Here is a 12634-nt window from a genome sequence, read left to right as displayed (position 1 = left end):
ATCCATAACTTAGGCCCTGCCTATCTGTCTAATTTGATTTCCCCTAAACTCTCTACCTTCCAGGACCACTCCTGCATTCAACTTCTAAACACCAGTGATATTTCTTCACATCTGTGCCCTTTCTGTCTTAATTATACCCCCCATCAGCTCTTGCCACACACAAACACCTTTGCCCGGCTGACTCCTATATTCTCATTCAGTCTTCTCAAGCATCACTTCCTTCAGGTATCTTTCATGGTCCACCCACCCTCTTTGCCACACACTGACTCACATACACAGACCTTGCATACTGGGATGGGTGACCCTTCTGCCTTCAAGATGCCCATGTGTATTTCTGTTACTGCACTTATACCCTGTATTATAATTATATTATTTTGCTTAGGGTTTCTGTTTATCCCACCAATCAACTTCTTTTATCAGATACCATTTTTTTATTCATCTTTTTTATTCACGCTTTAGTCCAAGCACAATGACCAGTATAAATAGACATTTGACAAATGACTATTACATTAAAAAATAAATTTTAATGAAAGAAATAATAAATGAATGAAAAAAAAACAAGCTTTCCCTTTGAAAAGCCAAAGATTCCTTGCTCTGTGCTCATCTCTGGCTCTTTATATTTTTACAGCTCCTGTCAGTGGACAATTTGGTGAGTTCTCCTTTCTTATGTACTTCAGTGTCCCTGGATAAGAGTGTCTCCCTAATAAATATGAAATATTTGTGATGATTGCCTGAGGATCTCTAATATCTCCTGTTTCTCTTGCTGAGGTCGGCAAAGATGTGAAAATGTCACCTGGTCTATTGGCATTGCCTAAGAGCCAGGATAGCCATGTGGTCATCCTCTGACCCTCCCTGGAAGAAGCAGCAAATGTACAAGCAACTCCTGGCCTTCACTAGGTCCTGCACTTACTCCTATTGCAAATGGACCCCAGATAACAAGGCAGGACATCTTAACTCCATATCAAATGCACAGGACTTGGGATAAGACGTTTTCCAATCAACAAGCCTGCAAAACTTCTCTGAAAACATCACACTGTGCAGATACCAGTGGGAATGTTGCCTTCTCTGAAGTTTTAGGAGTAAAATCCTCCAGGAAATGTGTGGGGAGCATAAGAACATCCAACAAATGGTCCCTTAAAAGAAAGAAATACACAAAAAGAGGAGATTGAGGGAGGAGACAAATTGTCTGTATCCCACATTTTTTTTAAGTTCTAACACTTAATTGCCAATCTTTTGGGTCAGAGTATTTTGGCTATTTGAGGACTCATAAATAGCAAGAACTCACTACCACCTCTCTCCTGTCCAAAATCAGCTGCCCAGTGTTTCATCCTTAATTAGATCACCTCTGGATTCTAGCTAACAACTTGTCCATTCTTTGCTCTACCACAATTAGCTATGATGGGATTTTTCTGGGCATTTCCTGGACATGATCTATAAGATGAAGGTGTTAGACAAGTTAATCTCTCAAGCTTTTTCCAGTGCCAAAATCTTAATATGATTTATCCTTTTTTGGAAAGTGCAAAATTGTGATTTTAACAACTCCCTGGGAAGTTCTTATGAGTTTATGAACATGATGAAGTGGCAGGGGCAGGGGATGACATTTCCCAGGATCCAATTCCATAACAGACTAACCTACCATTTTTTTCCCATTGACATTTGGCAGTGAACCTTTCCTGGTATCACCCTCTTGAAATCATTTTGCTCATTGTCATCCCCTCAGCAATCACTTTCTGCTGGGTGAGTGCTTTGGTTGAAACACAGACTTGAGCAATCAGTGACCTTCCCAGGGGGGTTTCTTAGGGATTCTCCAAAGCCAGGACCTCCAGTCTGGGCCTCACAAACCACTGTGATGGGGACTGCAGGCCACTCCACCTCAGATTCTTTCTCTTTCATCCACAGCAACTGAAGCAAAATCTGTAGTTTTCCTCCATTCTCCATGGACCACTGTCTTCCAAGGAGAGAATGTGACACTGACTTGCAAAGCATTTCACTTGGATGCATCAGAGAAAATAAAATGGTACCGTTGGTATCTTATGGAAAAAATACAAAGTGAAACCTCAGGAAACACCCATGAGGTCCATGAATCTGGAGATTACAGATGCCAGGCCCAGGACTCACCCCTGAGTAATCGTGTGGGCTTGCTCTTTTCTCCAGGTGGGAAAGAAATGAAAGAAAAAAGTTTAGTAATAATAAAGTTACCCAGAACTCAGCTAGATTTACTAATTCAAAAGCTATAGAAATAGGGCCCAGGAATTTATATATTTTACAAGCTGCTCGGGAAAAAGGAAATTTGAGAAGCAATTTATCTGAATGGTTTCTGAAACTATGTATAGTTTGAGGCTTATAAAATTTATTAGGAATAATAATTTACATGAGGATTTGTTAATATTTGACAGATAGATAGATAGTTATATAGATAGACAGAAATTTCCATTTCTGTCCTAAAGCCACCTGTTTTGAGTTGAAGCAGTATCTTTCTAGTTATAATGCTCTTTAATTTAGTGAACAAGGAAGCAGTATAGTAGCAAAGAGCTAAGAGCTTCTTTGACCTGACAATTCCCCTCTTAAGAATTTACCTACTGAAATAATCATAGATATATACAACCAAAATTGAAGAACATTAAATGGTCAAGAAAAGAAAACTCATTAAATGAATTACCTTACTGCCATTGTAGGAAAACTTTGTGGTCATGGAAAACCAGATTAGGGAATGATATTGATGACATAGGAAAGTGTTCATAGCAAAGTAAGTGAAAAGCAAGTTATCAAGTAGATAAATATTTTAATTTCATAAAAAGAAAAGAAATACACACAGACTCTCATATACATGTACATAGAAAAAAGAACTTGAAAAAATCTGGGTGGTGTGATGATAAGATTAATTTATATTTCCGTTTACAAAATTTTCTCAAACATATGTGTTCCTTTTAAAACCAGAAAAAAAGAGGGATTTCCCAGGTGGTCCAGTGGTTTGGACTCTGCACTTACATTTCAGGGGCACGGGTTTGATCTCTGGCTGGGGAACTAAGATCCTGCAAGCCGCACATCATGGCCAAAAAATAAAATATAAAATAGATAGATAGATCGATAAGACCAGAAAAAAAGAAATGATAATTATTTTAAGAATCCTTTTTCCTAGTCCCTCTCTTATAAAATCTATTGGAATAATAATGAAAAGAAGGGAGAAACAATCAGATGAAACAGACAACTCTCCATGTGTTTCCTACAGCCAACCTGATCCTGCAGGCTCCACTTGATGTGTTTGAAGAAGAATCTGTAATTCTGAGATGCCGAGCAAAGGCAAACACAGTACTGAAAACTATAAAGCTGTACAAGAATGAAAAAGTCCTGGAAGATCACACTGTGGAGATACCAGTGGGAATGTTGACTGACTTCCATATTCATCAGGCAAGTCTGAAGGACAACGGCAAATATCACTGTACTGGAGTTAAGGAAGATGATCAGTTGGTTTCTTCAAACTCGGTCAAAATCGAAGTCCAAGGTAAAGCCTTCATTATTTTGTGAAATAGGTTAGTCTAAAGGAGGACCCCTGAGATTGTAGAGGATAAAGAGGGTGGACTGTAATACCATTGAACCTCAGGGCACAGTCCTACAAGGAACAGAGAAAGTATTACTGTGCTTTGGGCTGAAGGATATTAGTAATCAAAGGTGGCATCTCTTCTGCCTGCTTTTGTATGCTCTGCTTGCTCGTGCTGAGGATGAACTGTGTTTTTCTCCAGAGCAGTTACAAGCCTCACTGCTCCAGGGACTGTTTTGATTCTTCTCTCTAGAGCTGTTTCCACGTCCTGTGCTGAGAGCCAGCTCCACCCAGCCCACTGAAGGAGGAGCAGTGACTCTGACCTGTGAGACCCAGCTCTCTCCACAGAGGCCAGATGTCCAGCTCCAGTTTCACTTCTTCAGAGACAGAAGGTCCCTGGGGTCAGGCTGGGGAAGCTCTCCAGAATTCTGGATCCACACCATATGGAGAGAAAACTCAGGGTCTTACTGGTGCCAGGCACAGAGCATGAATCCCTCTGTCCAGAAACAGAGCCAGAGATTACAGATACAGGTGAAAAGTAAGTGTTAGTGAGGTGAGACCTGCTAAGACTGGGGCTGGGAAGAGCCGGGCAGAGTGGCACAACAGTTGTTTATTTTTTTCTTTCAATCCCATGAGATACAACTCTTTCTTTTTCTTCCGAAGTTTCTCTTCCTTGACACCATTTTTTTTTCCTGGTAGGCCTATAGGCATAAGCCATGGGCTGTGGCAGAGCCCTCCGACTGGGCTGGATGGACTCTGCTCAGCCAGATGGACAGATTCCTAGAATGCTAGATCCCTGGAGCAGAGCACTTAAGAATAAAAAAACAAAGGACAGGAGATTGGGGAGTAAATAGTTTCAACTTGCTGTCTTTAAGGATGGTGTTTTATCCACGATTACTTTTCCCTACATCTCTGAAACTGTGTAGGTCCTCATGCATGAGTGCTAACCAATTGTCAAATGCCTCTTCTGATTAAATTTGACCCATCTCATAGGAGACGTGTTTGAGCATTAGGAAAGATGCAGATCTGGGGTGCATACTTTCCTGAATGAGGAAGGGGTGAAAGTGGTAGCATTCTCCATAAATTCACTCCCATTCCTAAACAAAAAAGAAGGTTCTATGTTTCTTCTACACTATCCAGAATTTATTAATCTTTGTTCTCCAGTCACAGTCAACAGGTTTTCCTTAGGTCCCTGGTTTGGACTGGAAAATTGAAAGGAAGTGGAGAGGGTGTTACCCAACAGTTGCAAAATAGTAATTTCTAGCATAGGATCTCCCCTAGCATAATTGATGGAACCCCAGTCTCAAACCCTACTCCCTCTCTGTTCCCAGGTATCTTCCCTTGTTCTTCAAGCCCCCAGGATGACTCAGAAAGGCACTGCCCTAAGCCAACATCCTAGTGTAAAACCACAACCACCTGGAGTATAGAACACTTTCATCACAGATTTTCCCAGTTTTAGGAGGACTGTTATGTGTCCACATCCTCTGATCATCTAACTGACTGGCAGAGGTGTTAAGAAGTGCTTATTCCAGGGCAAGCTTTCTGTATATGCCAATGATTGATTTCCAGCTAGCCATTGCAGTTGTCACAGCTTCAGAACAAGCACCTCTGATGGCAGGTCTTCCTGTCCCCTTCACCATCCACCACTTCCCCCACAAGCAACACCACTGTTGGGCACCGGGTGTAATTTCTAGAATGATTAGTCCATGTTCTAACAGGTAGGGCATGAGGGGAGGGTGGGCAGGGTTGCCTCTTTTTCTTGTGCCAGATGCTCCACAATTTCATTAGGGAGTTGAAGTTCTCCCAAACCATGGATGGACCACAGTCGCTCCACCACTTTCTCCCTCGTCCCAAGGAACAAGCCCAATTCTACTCCAGGCCAACTTCCCATCGGGTCAGCAGACTTAGCCCTTCCCATTCTGAGACTCTTCTTCTATGACTCATTCTGTGACATCCCAATACCAAGAATCCCACATGTCATTTTTATTCATTTAGAAGTTGTTCCTGACATCCGTATATACCCTCGCCCAGAGTTGGTGTTTGAAGGGCAGGAGCTGGTGCTCATCTGTTCAGTAAATGGAGTTCCAGGCCCCATCACAGTTTCTTTGTACAGCAAATTCAAGCTGAGGACAGAAAGAAAGCTTCACACTTCCTCAGAAACAGAATTCAAGATCCCTGTGGTGCAAAAAAGCCATGATGGAGAGTATTATTGTGTTGCCAGCAATAGTCGTTCCTCCTTCCGCAGTGACCCAGTGACCATCAATGTGAAAGGTATGTCTGCCAGATATTGTCTGAAGGATGGCTTTTCAAACTTCGTGAAAACCACAAGGTGGTTGGGTGGGAGTGAATGTTGATAGTTGCCAATAATTTACTACTCTGAATAATCTACCAGAAGTTAGAGACTAACAGGAGTAGGATTTAGGGATAGAAGGAGTTATGGGAGCTTTTGGAAACTCCTAGAAATGGAGGTCAGAGAAAGTACTCAGTGATTGGCATATGTCTGGACTCTTCATATTTACAAATTACTTTTTAGCTTAAATGCAGTGGCTCCTGGGATAAAGCCAGAACAAACAGAATTTTAGAACTGGAACAATCTGGGGCCATGTGTCTTCGTAAGCCTCATTGATTTAAGGATGTGCAGGGATTCCCTCCCTCCCACTACCTCGTTGTCTCTTTTAGTTCCAAATGACACATCCTTTCACCACCCTCAGGGCTCCTAGGGCACAGGATATTGGGAAGAATGAGATAGAGTTCCAGATCTTCCCTGTGAAACCAAGGGAGCCTCTCTTTCAATTCTGTATCAGTTTTATCATGAGGCTGAAATCCTGAGGACCCCAGACCCCTATAGTAGAGGAACATCCCTAAATCTCTCTGCCCACAGAACATTCTGGGAATGACTCCTGTACTCAGACAATGACCTGGGGACCCAGGCAGGGAGGAGAGGCCACTCTCCATCAGAAGTGAGTTAAGTCTGACCACCAGAAGTCACAGGATCAGGTTGTTTGTTACCCCACAATCTAAAGACTGCAGCTTCAGAAATTCACAGGCTTTTGGTTCACATGGCACCACGGCAGGTTCATTGCCTCTGCTTGGCAGATCTGAGCTCCTTCCTGTGACCACACTCTCAGGAATTCCTTACAGTGAATCATCAACAGTAAAATACACAGTCTGACCAAAACTCTCCTAACACAGCTGTGAAAATTTTTCAGGGTCCGGATGCTGTCAGAGTTCACCATTATTTGGTTTAGATGATACGCAGTCTTTGATTTTTCTGTCAATCAAAAAAAAAATAGTCCAGCGATTCCTGGGTCTAATCTTCCTGTTACTGAATCCCAACAAATCTCTACTCCCTTACCTACTTCCTGCTTCTTCCCCAATTCATCTATATTAGTTTGCTCAGGCTGCCATAACATAATACCACAGACTGGGTGGTTTAACAACAGAAATTTATTTTCTCACAGTTCTGGAGGTTAAAAGTCCAAGATCAGGTGCCAGTAAGATTGGTATTTAATCAGGGCTCTCTTTCTGGCTTGTGGTAGGCCACCTTATCTCTGTGTCCTCACATGACCTTTCCTCTGTGCCCTGGGAGAGAGAGAGGCCTCTCTCTTCCTCTTCTATGAGGACACCAGTCCCATCTGATTAGGGCCCCACCCTTATGACCTCATTTGACATTTATTTCCTTAAAGGCCCTATCTCCAAATACAATCATATTGGAGATTAGGGCTTCAACATATGTATTTGGAAGGGACACAGTTCAGTCCATAACACCATTCTAATATCCCCATTGGTTCCCAGGCCTTTGAACAACTGTCTCTATCTTGTGGGCCTCATCTTTCAACAAGTTCAGATACCATCACACCCCTTAATATGTCTGCAGCATCTGTCTCTCTCCCCCTCCTTGGTCCCTGGCATCTACAGAATTCACTGTTTTTCTCTTTTCTTTCTTTATCCTTCAAATCCCCAGATGCTTGAGTTTCCAATCAATCTTAGTAGTTCTCAAATCATTTCTCTATCCCAGAGTTGTGGAGATATCTGTTGTTCCAATCAACAATTAATTATTGGCAATAACCAATGTGCAAATCCATGTAGGATACAGACAGGTAGCAACATCACAGTTACTCCAACCATGTAACTATGGTTACTGCACCACCCCAAACTACACCACCTACTTTACCAGTATCTGATGCCATCTTACACTGAAAGCTATTAAGGTAGTTGTGGTAGTGAGAGGAAAATAACTTCTGTAGAGCCCTATGCTGTTTTCTTCATTGGTGGCAAACTCCAGTTCCACTTTCAAGGAGATGATATGATTCAGCATTAGACCATGAGTAAGGAGACAGACTCAGGTCCTATCTGGCCCTGAAAACAGCCCGCTGAGGGACTACAGGTGGATCTCCTAACCTTTTCCTGACTCAGTTTTCTCACCTGTAAATAGAGAGGGTCAGGCTGGATGCAGGGAGAGTGTAGGAACAGAGGAGAGCATCCTGGAAGAGTATGTGAATCTGGAACAGAAATGGACCAAGGGCAGAGGCCTGAGGCCAATCCCAGTAAAGAGAGAAGTGTAGAGCAGGGACTGATAAGAAGACTCAGAGAGGCTTGGCAGGTGAGGGAACAGGTCTTCCATGGTCATATGGCAAAGGGAAGGGACAAGGTAAATCTGTCAGTCTGGTGGAAGCAAAATAAGAGACTTCTTCCCAGAGAACATCATTTCCTCTGGAAAACAAGAATGAGGGTCACCTAACAAAGGGAGACAGGAGAAGAGAAGGGCCAGGTCTGATGGGAAAGGAGAAGACCAGCATGGAAAACAGGAGAGAGCTGGCGAGAAAAGCCTGGGAGGCACTGGGCTGCCCTGAGGGCCAGTGGACTTCAGACTGGACATCTCACTAGCCACTGATTGAAAGCTCCAAGAAGTGTCAGATGCACCTGTTTGACTAAGTGTTTCTTTCCCTCAGTCCCCGTGTCTCAACCTGTCCTCACCCTCAGCCCTCCTGGGACCTGGACTTTTGTGGGAGATGAGGTGAGCTTTGACTGTGAAGCTCAGAGAGGTTCTCTGCCCATCTGGTATCAGTTTTTTCATGAAGGTGTGCTGCTCATGAAGATAGAAGCTACTTTATGGAGAATAATGTCCTATAGATTCTTTCTGACTGAAGAGCATTCTGGGAACTACTACTGCACAACTGACAATGGCCTTGGCCTCCAGAGCAGTGAGACCCTGAGACTCTCTGTCACCAGTAAGCTCTGGATTCCTGTCAGTGACCCATCCCTGACGCTCTCACACCAACCTTTTCAGAGGTCTGCATGGATCTTCCAGTTTCCTACCCCAGTCAACCTCATGCCTGTCTTGGTTCCCTTCTTATAGAACCAGCTATCTGTGGGCCTTAATCTCACCCATCCCTGGCTCAGCCAGACCCCTATGATAGCTCAGCACCTTCCCCAGCTTTTACCAAATGAATTTGTTTTCTCAAATTATCTTCTCAGGCCCTGTATATTCAGTCTCCAAGCCAATTTCTCTTAACTCCATGCACAGAAGCATCTCATATTTCCCCAATAACACTTACATATTAATTTAGCTACAAGCACAGTCATATGGGCATATAGTGGGCAAGACCTTACTTTCTCCAAAGTGTTCTCAAGCAATTCAAGCTCTTCCAGTAGGTTTAAAGAGGGCTGAAGGTGAAGGGAAGGGAGGAAATTGCTTCCTGGAAACCAGCTCATTTGTTTTCTGGGGTTTCCGTGATCCTTTGACTTAACCCAGTAAAATAAGTGTCATTTCATTGTATTATGTTTTTAAATTTTTTGTTGCAGTATGACATACATTTATAAAGGTATACGAACCATAGTTGTACAGATCATGGTTTCCCATGGAACCATGAAAAAGTGTCATTTTAGGGGCAAATTTGCTTCTGTTTACACTTGGAATCTTTGTTTAGTAGAGAGTGAAAGTTCAGTTTTCTTTTCAGAGAAGAGAAATATAAATAGAAAAATCTTGAATCTGGTATATCAGATCATTTTAGGTCAGAAGAAAAAAACCCTGATGTCTCCAGTGGGTGAGGGTTTGTTAAGGATATCCAGGGATTAAAAAACAACAACAACAACAAAACAAAAAACAGGAAAGACATTATATTCAGATTCATGGAATAAGAACTGGGAGATCTCTCAGAATTCAACTTATTTCTCAAAAACAGATTATACTGATGTCTGAGGATCTAGAAGCTTTCATTATTCTCTACTCCTAAGCCCATCAGCTATTTCCTTTCTATGTCCTTCTGACCCATTGTTCTTACTGCTCCTAAGTGCTTTCCACCCTCATTCTTATGACTCTATCTTATAACTTATTTTTACTCAAAACTCCTGTTAATTTCAGCATTGACTGCCTTGGACTTCTAGGTATGACATCCTGCTCTGTATTTCAGCGTCTGCCCCAACTGCCAAAGCGGTGCTTCCAACTAGTCTAACTAGTCAAGCAGCCTAGCTCTAAGACACCTCATAGGCCACTGGCAAGTCTATACATAGAATGTTCTTAAACCAACTGCTCACCTCTAATTCAACAAATGATGGCCAAGAGAGCAGGGTCACTTGGGACAACGTGACATGTAATGAACTACGTTTAAGAAAATACTTTTTCTAGGAACGATATGCACAGCAGGACCTCTGAGGTTTCCTAGAAAGAGCCAGTGTACATGAAAAAGACCTTGCTCGGGTTGTCTGATGTCAGCGTGGGTCAGAAAATCTGAATTCTAGCCCTGGATATGAAAATAGCTAGCTCATAATTTGGGCAAAACTTTTAAATTTTCTTTGTCTTGCTGTTTTCACCTTCTATTGAAAGTTAGATAAGACAGTAATTAGCGTCCCTTAGAGCCCCAGAATTCTGTGATTCAAGTTGGAATAGGAACCCAGAGGCCATGAATTCATGAAGCTCTGGAAGAAACAGAGTGAGGGAGAGGCTGAGCGACACTCGTCAAAGCCCGAGACAAGACAACCAGGGAAATCTGTGGGTGCCCCAGAGCTGAGCTTGTTTACCTGGCAAAGCAAGGGAAAGCATCAGTTTCACAGAGTCTCATCAACTCTCACAGCAGGGAGTTAGGTGAGGCACTTTTAGGGCTTTGGGAGCAGGAATTGGTCAGAGTGTGATTGTAACTGCAAGTGTGGTCTGGTCAGAATTTGTAAATTAGGCAAGTTTCTGTTACAGTCTGTGGTCTTAGGAACCCATGAGTCCACTTGGAGTTCTTATTACTATGGTCCTATCTTGGAACATATGGATCTGAAGGACCTCTTGCTCCTCGATAGCTGTTTCAGATCATAGAAATAAAACATGGCCAAAGGAAGACATTACCCCAATATAAATTGTTGAGTAAAGAGATTATTTTAAAAATGTAAATGATCTGGGGCCCAGACTCCAAAGCCTGAAACCAATCTACCTAGGAAAGCCCCAAGCCCTAAGACATCCTCTTTCTCATTATGATGTTGTATTTTCTTCTCAAATTTAGCAATATCTGAAACCCCTTTATTTCCCATTTAGTGTCTGTCTTCCTCAATACCAGAGTATAAGCTTCATGAGAATGGAACCTTATCAGTTTTGGTCTGCACCTCATCCCTGTGCCTACTTGGTGTCTGGCATAGAGTAGGTCCTCAGTCAGCATTTGTAACTCCATGAACAAAAAGTCTTTGAGAAGAGATGAGGAAAAAAAGAGCAGGGAGAAAACATTGATCTTTGCAACTGTTTATATCAACTGAACAGAAGTAAATGAGCCCTAAATTAGCAAACAAGTTGAGAAGCTTCACTGTGAGCCATGCAGACTTTCTGGCAGAATAATCTGGGTTGTTTTTTTTTCCCCAAGGGAATATACCCCAAAGAGAAGACACAGAAATTTCTTGGGAATGTGAGCTAATAAGATATACCCATTTTGAATCTATCAACAGCCCTGGGTCACTAAAACACTACCCGCCCCCCCCACACACACAGCTTTCTCAAGCAAATACAAAACTCAGAATATAATTTTATTCATTGAAGTAAAAGCCATAAAGAAAACAAGTCCAATATAAGAATCTTATATGTATAGCTGATTCACTTTGTTATAAAGCAGATACTAACACACCATTGTAAAGCAATTATACTCCAATAAAGATGTTAAGAAAAAAAGAGAGATGATAACAGAAAATAAAATATATATATATATATATATATATATATATATATATATATATATATATATATATATATATATAAAACAGAGCTCAGGAGAAAAACCAAACCTATGTTAAAAATAAAATCCAAATTTGAAGCACTAAGAAGAGAATGCATACTTCCAAAATCTGTTACTGGAATGGAGAATTGGTTTGAGAAAATAATACAGAATACAAAGTAGAAAGACACAGAAAAAGGCAAAAAGAAAGTAAAATATGGAAATCAGACAACGAAGCCCACAAGTGTGGATAATTAAGTGTCTAAAGAGAGAAACAAAACTCAAAGACATAATAAAAATGTTTCCTGAAGTGAAGAAAACTTGAATATGTAGATCAAAAGACATATCCTGATGAGGTTATTGATTTTCAAGGCTAAAAATATACGTGTGTGTGTGTGTGCATGCGCCCACGTGTGTGTGATCACAGTAAAAAAAAAAAGAAAAAATAGCAGTCATCTCAAAAAGAAAAAATATGCAGTTGGTCTTAGTCTTTACACAGAAGTCAATGCTAAAAGAGAGAGGAATTGTATTCAGACTTGAACTTTCAGAGGAGAAATGAGAACTGAGAATTTTATATCAAATCAAAAAAACATTTTCAAACGTGCAAGAATTCAGGGAACTTAGTACCCATTAAAGCTTCTTGAAAAATTACTTGATGACAAACTCTAGCCAGCCAAGGTATGAATCAATATAAAAGACTCCAAATGAGGAAACTATGATATGAAAAGTGAATACTGAATCTATTCAGATCAGTAGTTCTCAGCCTTGGCTGCATATTAGAATCACCTAAGAATTTTGAAAAAAGACTTTTTACTAAGCTCTCTCCAGACCAATCAAATTCAGAATCTCTCAGATGGGGTCTCAGAACCCATATTTTTTAACACATCCTCAGTTGAAAATATTGTACAGATAT

General features: G+C 41.3%; 1 protein-coding gene across 1 annotated transcript in view; it reads left to right on the top strand.

The window, feature by feature from the left end:
- Positions 1–12634, top strand: part of FCRL5 (Fc receptor like 5) — a gene marked incomplete at its 3' end in the record, with an annotated part of 53237 nt that overhangs the window by 6657 nt on the left and 33946 nt on the right. Inside the window, exons 2-7 of the mRNA XM_079921652.1 lie at positions 629–649; positions 1900–2154; positions 3230–3502; positions 3792–4076; positions 5534–5809; positions 8491–8769. Of these exons, the coding sequence (XP_079777778.1) occupies positions 629–649; positions 1900–2154; positions 3230–3502; positions 3792–4076; positions 5534–5809; positions 8491–8769 (1389 nt within the window). The remainder of the gene's footprint in view (positions 1–628; positions 650–1899; positions 2155–3229; positions 3503–3791; positions 4077–5533; positions 5810–8490; positions 8770–12634) is intronic.

This window comes from Stenella coeruleoalba (genome assembly GCF_951394435.1).
Source record: "Stenella coeruleoalba genome assembly, chromosome: 1".
In the NCBI taxonomy this organism is placed as follows: domain Eukaryota; kingdom Metazoa; phylum Chordata; class Mammalia; order Artiodactyla; family Delphinidae; genus Stenella; species Stenella coeruleoalba.
This window is presented reverse-complemented; position numbering and strand designations above follow the sequence as displayed.